This window comes from Pseudopipra pipra, chromosome Z, assembly GCF_036250125.1.
Source record: "Pseudopipra pipra isolate bDixPip1 chromosome Z, bDixPip1.hap1, whole genome shotgun sequence".
NCBI classification, from domain to species: Eukaryota; Metazoa; Chordata; class Aves; order Passeriformes; family Pipridae; genus Pseudopipra; species Pseudopipra pipra.
Window position 1 is genome coordinate 7,887,099 of NC_087581.1, and position 11,232 is coordinate 7,898,330.

General features: G+C 55.0%; 1 protein-coding gene across 3 annotated transcripts in view; it reads right to left on the minus strand.

The window, feature by feature from the left end:
- Positions 1 to 10,981, minus strand: part of LOC135407546 (aquaporin-3-like) — an 84,412-nt gene extending 73,431 nt beyond the window's left edge. Inside the window, exons 1-19 of one of the 3 annotated variants that reach the window (XM_064642666.1) lie at positions 10,918 to 10,981; positions 10,630 to 10,833; positions 9,147 to 9,263; positions 8,698 to 8,877; positions 8,227 to 8,395; positions 7,382 to 7,516; positions 7,074 to 7,237; positions 6,473 to 6,593; positions 6,060 to 6,118; positions 5,796 to 5,897; positions 5,194 to 5,309; positions 4,613 to 4,790; positions 4,101 to 4,223; positions 3,823 to 3,971; positions 3,004 to 3,079; positions 1,237 to 1,377; positions 822 to 939; positions 448 to 602; positions 49 to 212 (exon numbers count right to left, since the gene is read on the minus strand). In XM_064642666.1, coding sequence (XP_064498736.1) covers positions 49 to 212; positions 448 to 602; positions 822 to 939; positions 1,237 to 1,377; positions 3,004 to 3,079; positions 3,823 to 3,971; positions 4,101 to 4,223; positions 4,613 to 4,790; positions 5,194 to 5,309; positions 5,796 to 5,897; positions 6,060 to 6,118; positions 6,473 to 6,593; positions 7,074 to 7,237; positions 7,382 to 7,516; positions 8,227 to 8,395; positions 8,698 to 8,877; positions 9,147 to 9,263; positions 10,630 to 10,833; positions 10,918 to 10,923 — 2,477 coding nt within the window. In that variant the 5' untranslated portion in view covers positions 10,924 to 10,981. The remainder of the gene's footprint in view (positions 1 to 48; positions 213 to 447; positions 603 to 821; positions 940 to 1,236; positions 1,378 to 3,003; positions 3,080 to 3,822; positions 3,972 to 4,100; positions 4,224 to 4,612; positions 4,791 to 5,193; positions 5,310 to 5,795; positions 5,898 to 6,059; positions 6,119 to 6,472; positions 6,594 to 7,073; positions 7,238 to 7,381; positions 7,517 to 8,226; positions 8,396 to 8,697; positions 8,878 to 9,146; positions 9,264 to 10,629; positions 10,834 to 10,917) is intronic. The other 2 variants (XM_064642668.1, XM_064642667.1) reach the window with 2 other exon arrangements.
- Between the last annotated feature and the right edge of the window lie 251 nt (positions 10,982 to 11,232).

Consider the following 11,232-nt stretch of genomic DNA (forward strand, 5'->3'; position numbering starts at 1 on the left):
AGCCCCATCCCACATCCTGACCCCTCAGGCACCTTCTGCCTCACCTACCCGTGCAGAGAGCTGGTTAGGTAGGGCAAATGCAACGTCTCCCACTCCAGCTGACGAGATTCCTCTGTGTCCTGGTACTTCAACAACCCTTCAGGGGTGACCACTTCCTTCAGGATCAGGGGCTCCCGGTGGTAGGCTACTTGGAGACGGAAAACGTAGCCATCCTGGGATGGGACACAAGCTGAAGTCAGGCTTGGTGGTAACATAAGCAGGCTGCTATGTGTTACGCTGCCCCTCAGGGATACAACAGCAGCATCCTGACATCAGTGCCATCTCACCACACTCTTTCCTAGGTCCACCATCCAAATCCTGGTTTTGCCCAGTGGGACCACTGCCACAGCCCCCCCACCTGCTTCCTCAGTAATATCAGGTCTGGGGAAGGTCCTGGTTGCCCCTTACCTTGTACACATCAGTGTGGGTGGCTGCAGGTCTGCAAAGCAGCTGGTGCTGCTGCCGGAGGAGCTCAGCCAGCTGGAGGTGGAAAGCTGCCTTGATACGCTTAATGGCTTCCTTGTCCTGTGGCCACTGGCCACTGCCTTCCATGTGGCAGATGACTGGGTGCAAAGAGATAGCAGGAGGTCAGTGAGTCCCACACAGAAATCAAGTGTTGGATAGGAGTGTCCAGAACTAGGGATTACAGCAGGAGAGCAAGAGAAGCCAGGGCTTTGCTCCTGCCTGTAGCACTCCATTGCAGCAATAACAGAGCCAGTATTGCTGCTTGCCTCCACTTCCCCCCATCAAGTCATCTCCCACTCACATCTCTTCCCACTTACTCTTCAAAGGGGTTATGTAGGCTGGGCAGGGCTTCTCTTTCGAAGGAAGCAGCAAGTGCTTGATTCTGATTAGGTTATGGAAGGAATAAATCGGCTTCATGGGAATGGGAGGGAAGACCTGAAAGAGAACAGCCACTCAGCAACTGAGAAGAGGGAGCAGAAACCTCAGGGCAGCGTGCATCCCCTCACTCCAACCTCCCACCCCAGCAAAGCCCTCCAGCACAGAGGCTTTAGTCAGCTTGTGCACAGCTGGCCCAACGGGCGGAACAGCAAAGAAGAGGCACCACATTGCCCCAGGGGCTCTCAGGAGCCACAAAACCAGAGAGTGACTAATTCTGTGGGTCCTCCCCCACCCCAGGGCACACCCCCAGCTCCCTGCAGACCCCCATGCCCGGCCACGGCCCAGGACACTCACATCCGTGTACCGGAGGGCTGGGTGGACACCCTGCACAGCCGTCACCGTCAGCGGCAGCTCCTTCAGGTTCCACAGCTTGCGGCTCAGGTCGTCGTAGGAGCAGACGACACTGACCATGGCCTCCTCGCCCATCCCCGACGCCTGCAGACACACAGGGAGCCTCTGCATCCACCGCTCTCACTCCTGCACACCCACCCACCTCACCTCCCTCATGGGAGGGAGCGGCATAGCCATGCGCTGAGGAGCCAGCACTGCCACCCCAGGGAGCAGCTGCTGCTGAGGGCACTCAGCAAAATCGGGAGGTAAGAAAGAGAAGGAAGACAAGGGCAAGGGTGTCTGTGGCTTCCCCAGCAGCCACAGGCATCCTAGAGGCTGTGTTTCCTGTGGCAAGTAAAATTATTTCTTTTGCAAGACACTAAGGCAGCACCAAGAGCTGTACTGCCAGCAATCACCCTAGGAAAGGAGACACCAAGAATGATCTGGGAATAAAGAGATCACATACTGGCAATGTGAGAGCTCTGCTACTGTCTCCCCACCAGTTACCATGGTGCCAACAGAGACAGCAGTTAACAGAAAACTGCACCCACTACATCCTTAGCCAAGGCGAAGCTCTGAAGCATGACAAAAGCAAAGACAGAAAATATCCAGAGCATCACAGGATGCCCTGGGGAGGGCAGATGAGAAGCACTGAAAGGAAAATTGCTGCTGCCCTTGCTGCTCCCATCTCCTCAAAGCACAGCAGAGGAGCCTGCACAGGGAGGAAACATCACTGACACCAAAGCACCAGCTCAGGTGCAGCCTGGGCTCTCCAGCAGAGCAGCAGCACCCTCTGCAGGGTGTGCCAGGAAGGACAAATCCCCTCCTGCCTGTGCAGGGCTACAAGGGATTTCCTTCATCTGCTTGGAAGGGACACACAACACACGGATCTCCCCATCTCACCACACAACAGGCTGTGAAAACCAGCATCTCATCCAAAATCTAACATGCCACTCTGCCCAGACCACAACTGGTCCCTGGCACAGGAGATTCTTTCCACAAAACTTGCTCCCCTTTGATCTTAAAAAGGGGAAAGGAAACAATTTCTTTCTCCATCCAAGAACAAGGTAAAGAGCTTGTTTTATAAAAGTGACACCAACTAAGTGGTGTCAAAGTGCTCATGGCTCATCTCCAGGCTTTAATTTTACAACCTGGTGACCAGAAGTGGGGAGGAGGGCATTTCCCAGCCTCCAAAATGCATCTTTTCTGTCTGAAAGTGAAGCTTCTTTGTTTCAGCTGCACATTCAGCTGCAGCATGATCTAGCACTTTGCTCCTTGACAGAAAGGATCTTTTTCCTGGGTTTCCCACCTGGACCTAAGGGATGAAGGCACAGAGTTGCCTGGTCCATGTCCTGAAGGATACAGGACCTTAAAGGTGCAGCCAGAAGAGCACTGTGGGACAGCGATATATCCTCAGACATGTGGACAGAGGGCAAACGAGCAGAGGGTAGGACAGTGGGAAGCTTGCAGGGAAAAATGAGGTGTGGGGGATGCCAAAGCAAGAGGATTTCACCAGCTGTATCTCAGCTGCCATGAAAGACTTGGCAGATCCAAGGAGAGCACCATGCTCCTAACCAAAGCAGCCACAGGCAGGAATTTTCCTTAGCCTTGTTACACTCTCTTGGGAACCACTCAGCTGCCTTGGGGGCCACCAAAATGACCTCCCTACAGCCCTCCCCTTACTGTCCTTCCTGGAGAAAGCCCCAGCCTCACTTGGGGGAGCAACCATACCTTTTGCCCAGTCCTGATCACAGATTCCAGCAGGGCTCCTGCGTAGCAGATAGAGGATTCGGGAATGTCCGCATGGCTATGTGGAAGAAGACAACAGAGCATTAGAGCTAACCTATTCATTCTGACACTGTATACTACACAGGCATGGGTCAGTCCAAGGATGAGAAATCCCTTTATAAAGGAAGGTCCTGGTGAGAAGCCCAATCTCTGTGTGTTCCTCCCATGCCCAAGTCATGTACCCAAAGCGGCCCAGCAACTTGTGCAGCTTCACAGGATTCAAAGCCAAAGCCACCAACCTGCAGCCTTTCCTCACAAGACCCATCCTCAAGTCAGGACAAAGAGGCACAGGCAACCCCTTCATTCTCTGCAAGAGGGTCTCATTTTTGGCTGACGGTATAAACTACAGGGAGGCTTTCCAACGCCATAGGAAGACCCAACTTTGTGAACCACTAGAAAGGCTCAGAGGATTTCATGAAATGTCCTGCAAGGTCCAGACAGCTTCTCTTCCAGCTCTGACAATCAATGTTCTGTCATCCCACCTGCATGTAAGGGTAGGACCATGCAGCCTCCTTGCCTTTATCATGACTTTCAAGCAGAGGTAATGCCTGTCCACCCCACCTGCTCCTGGGAAGCAGCTCCCAGCATCAGGACAACTGAAACAACTTCCAGGTTTCACAAAGCCAAAATTACCCACAACATCCCCCAAAGCACGAAGCTGACAAGGGGGTTACCAGAGACATGACACAAGCCAGGAGAGCAGCAGTGACCCCCACAGAACTGCAGGTCCCCTGGCCTCAGCTGCTGCTCAGTGCAACTTACAGCTTCAGCAGGTGCCTGACAATCTGCTCAGGAATGAGGCGTTTCTGGCAGGCAGTGCTGGCCTCCCACACCACGGCCTCACAGATGCTGCCATCCTGGAACCGCCGCAGCTCTGACTTCTCTCCCCAGAAGGTCCGGAACTCCAGGGCCTGTGGGGGGACGTTGACCAAGCCAGGTCAAGGACACAAGTCACTCCCATGACCATCAACCAGCCCCGCAGCAACAGTACAGCACCAGCTCTACTCCACCCCGTCTGGCACAAGCAGGGCTCCCCTCACCTCGGGGTGATCAGCCTGTGGTCCCTTCTCCAGCGTGCTGGCAGCAAACTCGGGAACAAACAGGAGCCCAAATGTCAGGGACCCAACATCCTTGTGTTTTGGGGGCTCAGCATCAATTGACCACTGTGGGAAAATGGGGAACATGAAGCAGAAGGAGAGATGAGGTTGCTGGACCAGCAGCTATGGGGATACTGGGTTGTTAGATGAACCTCCTGCTACATGCTCCCAGGCACCTTGGACAAGCACAGACAGGGAAAGCCTAACAGGTCTCCCTGATATAAAAAAAAGGTTTTTTCACTCTGCCACATTATTGGGCCAGGAATTTTGCCCAGATCAAGCCATCCAGCTGCGCCCCACACCCTGGTGCAGAGCTCCAGGTCCTGTATTCCCTATAAAAGGTACAGGCCTGTCTCCTTCCCCAGTAAGCAAGGATCCCTCCCTGGGCTGCCACAAGAGATGCAAAAGACTCCATGTGTTGCAAAGGATGCAGTGTCACTGCCAAGCTGAATTACCTCAGGGATCTGGGGCAAGGAGTGAGCCACAAGCAGTGCTCTCTTGGACAGACCACGTGCCAGCAGCGAGACAATGAAGGGCAGGGCTGCAGCCACGTAGTTCCCACCCCGATCCATCAGCTCATTCAGCAGCTGCATCTTCTTGCAGGTACCCTGCAGCTTGGAGACATGCTTCAGGCTACAAAGAAGAGGAGAAGCTGGTCACCTACCTCTGTCACCACATCCTTTCTGAGAGAGAGAGACATGTTAGAAGATAGATAAAGTGGGGAGCTGAGGGTCCTGGCCCAGGATGGGGGCTAAAAGAATGCCCTTTAGCATCTCAGGATACACCACGGGGGATTCTGGTCCTTGGGACAGTCAACATTCCCAAAGGCTAAAGCACTGCCCCCCTTCCTAGGAGGCTATCTAGACAGTAAAAGCAGAACAGCCAAGTGCAAGAGGCACCAGTGTCTATCTCAGAGCTTAGCAGGGCCACCTCCCACCAGGTAGGTTCAAACCTAACCCGGTCCAAAGTCAGAAACAGCCCATTCCTCTCTGAACAGGGTCCCTCAGCATCACCTCACCAGCACAGCAAGACTCACTGGAAGATGTGGTCAAAGGCTCTGAGCATGGGCTTCGGAGTCATGAGCAGTGCCTGAAAGCCGTCCACCATCCGGTCATCCAAAATTTCCATGGAGCACTTGGCTTCAAACTGGACCTAAGCAAGGAGATAAGACAGTGCAAGAGTATGAATGGGAAGGGAAAAGTGAAGCAAATCCCTCCAGCAGTGATCACCAATGCTCCTCCATCAACCATGGCCACCAGCATGCCCTGATCCCAGACAGCCTCTGTCCTCAGCATGAAGCCAAGTGACCAACAACCTTGATACCCCTGACATCAAGGTGGTTTTTCCTCCTCCAAAAAAGTTACATCTGCTAAACAGCTGCTTGGCTTCACCCAAAGGTGCCCACAAAGAGGAAAACAACTTTCCTCCATCATTCAAGCAAGACAGATAAGGCAGCACTACATCTAAGTCTTAAAATTCACTTCCAAGCTTCAGAGCTGAAGATGTTAAAAGCTTCGAAAGCAACACTGAATCCCCTCCCCAGGTCCTCTGTCCTCCTCCAAGACATCTAACCACTCTGCCTGCTTCAGCTCACTCCTAAGACAGCATCTCAGGGTGCCACCACAATCTGCTCAGTACCTGGTGGTATTTGCTGGCAGTCATATCAGCGCAGAGGTTCACCAGCCCAGAGGGATCCACAAAGACCACTTCAAATGCCTGGTGGAAGTCATCCAGGGCAGGCTGGAAGAGCAAAATGGTCCTTAGTGCTACAGCACAGCACAGACACCAAGATCCCCAACACTGCTGCTGTCTGACATCCCTGTGACAGGCACGTCCCTGCCCAAGGAGCACTGGCAGTAGCGCCAGGCACAGGCAGGAGACTCCGCACAGAGGGTCACTTACCAGGGAGGGATCCGCATCCTTCGCTAGACTGATCCCTGTCATGCTCAAGTCAGTGGTGGCTGTGGGCAGACAGGAAGGAACAAGTCACACCACCATCCACATCTTCCCCCACTGGTGACAGTGGCACAGTTATGTGCCAGTATTTCTGTGGTTTCACAACATTGAACAGTGCTACAATGCAATGCCAGAATCCACCTTGTGATGGGACCTACCCACCCCTCTGCAAGCTGCAACATCCCGCCCCAACTTGCTGACTTATTCCATCCTGTCCATCCCACCCACAGGGTCTCAGCATCAGAGAGAGAAAAGCCACAATTGCCTCTTTGTCTCTTCCCCCACTGTGTTCAGGCTTTGTGCAGAGACTCTGCTGACACCAGGCTTTCCTTGCTCAGAGAGGCCCTCTGGAAACTCACCCAGGAATTGCAGAGTGCTCCTCAACACCTGGTACCCACTCATCATCTTGACGATCTTGCGTTTCATCAGCAGGTAGGCAACCAGCATGGAGACCAAGAAGCCACTGAAGCACCCCAGGCCCTGTGAAAACAGAAGACTGAGTCAACAAGAGCTCAACAAGGCACCATGAGAGAGCCCAGAGGCCACCTACATCACAGCTTCTGGCCTCTGTCATCACCAGCAGAGTAGGCCCTAAGCCCCAGCCCTACCAGGAAGACATCGAGGCAAAGCAGTGTACAATGAACATATGGATCCCCTTACAGGAAGGCAACACCTCAAAGTTCTTGGGAAATGGGATGAATTACAAAAAAAACCCACAATCCAAACCTCCACTGTATTATTCCACAGATCGCAAAGAAGCATGGTTGTCTGGTACCACAAACTCAATGCAACCCACAGGTTAGGATGGAGCTCTGTGAAACCTAACACAGCTCAAAGCACAGCCACAAGCCCACCACCCCATCCATCGGGACCAAACCACCACCTGTTCACCCTAAGAAGGGGAGCAGGGCGAAGGCAAGTTAGCCAGGTAAGCAGGGCCTACCTTGGCACAGGACATACCTTGCTGAGCTGCCGCTGGTTCAGCCAAACTTTGAGGAGGGCCAGGCCATCCTTCATGCCTGGGAAGTCAGTGGCTGCATTAGACAAGAACTGCAGGTGGGAGAGCATCACTGTGTCACAGAGGATGGAGTTGTTGTAGTGGGGGGTCGGGGGCTCGGAGGCTCCTGTACGGGGAGATGACAGCACATTGGACACGATCACGAACCTCCTGCTCGCAGACAAGGGCTGCGGTGAACCCACCTGTAGGCACCGGGTGCAGTCTCTGCCTGAGGCAAACAGCCTCATTCTCCCTCAGCACCCAGCCCTACCTTCTTTGGGAGTGCTCTGCTCCATGAACCAGGCGGTGCGGACATTGTTCTTGCTGGGATGGAAGCGGCTGGGTTTGAAGAGACCCACATCAGGACAGGCATGGAGTCGGACAGTGACCATCTTCTCATCCTTGCCTGTAAGCACCAGAAGGTAGGTTAGCAGGAGGAAGAGATATCAGAGACTAACCTGAGAACACACTGAGCACCTCCAGCTTGGGGAAGTAAAAAGCTCCTTCCGCAGCAGTGGAAATCATCTCCGAGCAGAGAGTGACCACATCCCAGGGCCAATAACCCTGAGGTCACACTGCTTCTGTCCAAGTCCCATCTTTCTCCCCACTGGCCAGCTTAGTATCCCAGCACTCTCCTGCCTGCCCTGGTCTCCCCATGCCACACCTGTCCCAGACCCCAACCCACTATCTCCTGGGGTCTGTGGAAACATCCCACATCATCTCATCAGGGAAGAGCCAGGCTGCACACAGGTCCCTGGGGAAGGCAGGAGGATAGTGGGGAGCAGGGATGGGGAAGAAAGGACAGAGCTAGACATAGACGTGTTTTGTAGGATCTACTTTTTTTACTCCTTGAAGTATCCACAGGGTGGCCCAGCCAGCAAAGCTGGGGAGCCCAGCCAAGATGCATAGGGACTGGCAGGGGAAGAAGACCTTGAGGTCCAGGCTCTGGGTGAAGGGAGAAAACAATTGGGAAGCATCCAAAATCTATCACCAATCATGACAGCAGCCTCAGTGATCCCCCTCCACAGGGCCTGTTATGTGGCATGAGACCACCACCCTCCACCCAACATCAGTACTCAACTCACACCCCCCACGAGAGCAAAGCTCAAGTGCTACCTTGAGGCCTCAGGAGCAGGATGGGTTTCAGATGGTTGCTGTTCATGTAGGCAAACTTCACACTGCCAAAGAGCTTCTCCTTGGAGAAATGCTGGGCGATGTGGGACAGGTACAGAGCTCTCTTCCGGTGGTAGCGTTGATTCAGATTATCTTTGTCCTGGAAGATTTCCTGGGAAGAGAAGGACGGGGCAATCCCACCTCACCTGCCTGCAGAGCCCAGTTCAGCCTGAGGCATCACACCACCCACACCTCTCCCTGGCCCCACAGGCCCCGAGAGAGCAAGTGTCGGGGCACTTGCACCGACTGCAAGACTGCACCCCCCAGCTCCTCGTGGAAGTCACCACACTGCACATCCAGATGCTGTAACTTCACTGAGGAATAGAGAGGGCAGGGTAGGGGTCACAGAGGACAGGAGGGGACAGGGCCCAGCCAGGCTCCAGGCCATTCAGGAGCTGGCACAGCCAGACTCACCCGAGGCATGATCACTGCCACGTCCACATTGATCTCCGGCTTAACGCAGGTGCCCAGCAGGTAACTGCCCACCACCTTCAGCTCGGCTGGGGGCACAAAGTGGAACCTCCCCTTCACACTGAATGGCACTTGCAGGAACGGGACCTTCACATCCTTGGAAAGCCAGGCCTGGTCGGTGAGCTGGGAACAGACAGGACACATGGAATGCTCTAAGCACAACCAAGAGCAGATGTGCAGGGACTGAGACCCCTCTCCCCACACAGCTGCAGGACACTGCACCCAGGGCTTACAGACAGTTTCTCCCTTTCCCCTCTAAGATAAAGCAAAGTATTATTTTTTCAGCCCCTAAGAGAGATAGTCCATGAGGATCTCTGCTTGCACAGCAACAGCAGAGCCTGCTCCATACAGAACAAGGGTCTTGACACCTCCTCCATCCCTCCAGAACGTACTTCAGTTTCTGTGGTCTCTGGGAGAGCGCTCAGCAGGCTGTTAATTTCATGGAGGAAGGCATCAATCTTCTTCTTCTTCGTCTCCTTCAATGTCACCTCCTTCAGAAGCTCTTCAATCTGTAGGGAGAAAGGGGACCCTCAAAGGCAGCTGCAACACTGGAATTGCTCCTGCCCTTTACCTTGTCCTCCAGCACCAACCATGATCCTGGTGCAGAGGGCAGCAGGTGAGCTGGGGAACACACCAAAACTTCTCCACAAACCCTGCCTGGAGCTGGCTGCTTGATCAGCTCCTGCCAACTTTTATGAAGTGCTGGATTGAAATCAACTATCCCACCAAGGACCAGGCAAAAAAACCCGATGTAATTCACCCAGGCATAGCTCTCAGGAAGGCTTCTTGTATGACAAGAGAATCAGTACAAAACAACCATGCAGGTTCTCACCACAAACCAGCCCCTACAGACCCTGCCACCAACACCAGCAAGTAGCCAGAAGATCAAAGCTGTTCCTCATAAAAATCACCAAAGCTACAACCATCTGAAGGATGGGATGCCATCCACAGGGAACTGGACAAATTCAAGTGGGCCCATGGGAATCTCATGGGCTTCAAGGCCAAGTGCAAGGTGCTGCACCTGGATCAAGGCAACCCCTGGTATCAGTCCAGGCTGGGGAATGAACAGATCAAGAGCAGTCCTGCCAAAAAGGACTTGAGAGTGCTGGGGGATAAGAGGGCTACAAGAGAGCTGGAAAGAGACTTATACAAGAGCATATAGTAAAAGGGCGAGGGGAAATGGCTTTAAACTGAAAGAGAGTAGATTTAGATTAAAAATTAGGAAAAAATTCTTCCCTGTGAGGCCCTGGCACAGGTTGCCCAGAGAAGGTGTGAATGCCACATCCCTGGAAGTGTTCAAAGACAGGCTGAATGGGGCTCTGATCAACCTGGTCTAGTGGAAGGTGTCCCTGCCCATGGCAAGGTGCTGGAACAAGATGATCTTTAAGATCCCTTCAACCCAAACTCTTCTGTGATCTACTCAACAATTGACCTCCCCCAAACACAGACGGCTTCCTCTCCCAGGACATAAAAAACATCGTCCTGTCCCATCCCGAAGTCGGTTAAAGACAGCAGGTGGGTACAGCTGACCATGTCACCTCCTCATCCCGGTAAGCCACAGACCATCGCAACGAGGGACGCAATGGTCCTGCTTTTACCGAACCGCAGCTCTGCGTCGGAGAAGCTCAATTTTAACACCGTAAAAGAAGCACAGCTCCTGGCGCGGGATGTTAACAGGAACTACAGTGAAAAAGCCTGTGCCCTCTGTGTCCGCCCCGTGCGCAGCTGCTGCAGAGCAGCGGCCGCCGCCCGGATTGAGCAGGCCAGGAGGGCTCAGGGGCCTCTTCCCCAGGCGGTTCCTGGGAAGCTCCGGGTCCAGGGTCCCGGTGGAGTCCCCCCAGACAGGCAGAGCGCGGCGCCCACCCGCGGGCTGACCTGTAGGCGGAGCAGGCTGGAGTGGAACAGATCCTCCGTCTCCTTCAGCTGGCTCAGCTCCTCGCTGGTCGGCGGCTTGTAGAGCTCGGCGCGGCTCAGCTTGGCCGGCTGCGGGTCCCCGGGTGCGGGGGCCGCCCGCTTCCCACCCCGCGCCGGGGGCTGCGGGCCCTGCGCCGCCGCCTCTTCCGCCGCCTCCGGAGAGCCCTGTGGGGAGAACACAGCACATCACGGCTCGGTTCGGTTCGGCCCCGCCGCCCGCTCCCCCCGCCCGACCCCGCCGCCCCTCACCGCCATGGCCGCCGCCCACGTGGGGTCCCCGTCGCCACGTGCGGCGGCGCGCGCGCCCCGGCGGCCGCCGAGGCCCGCTCCCCATTGGCCCCGCGCGACGCCGCGAAGGCTTTCTATTGGCCGCGACGCCCGGGTTCCCGCCCCCTCGGCCCCGCCCACGGAGGGGGCGGGTCTGCGCGCTTCGCTTCCGCCGCGATGGCGGCGGGAGAGCCGAAATCGCCGACTTTCGCCCCAAAACTGCGGCTCTCGCGGCGGCCGGAGGGGGTTCATCTTCAGGCGGGCGAGCGCGGAGCCGCGTTGTGGCACTGGGTGATT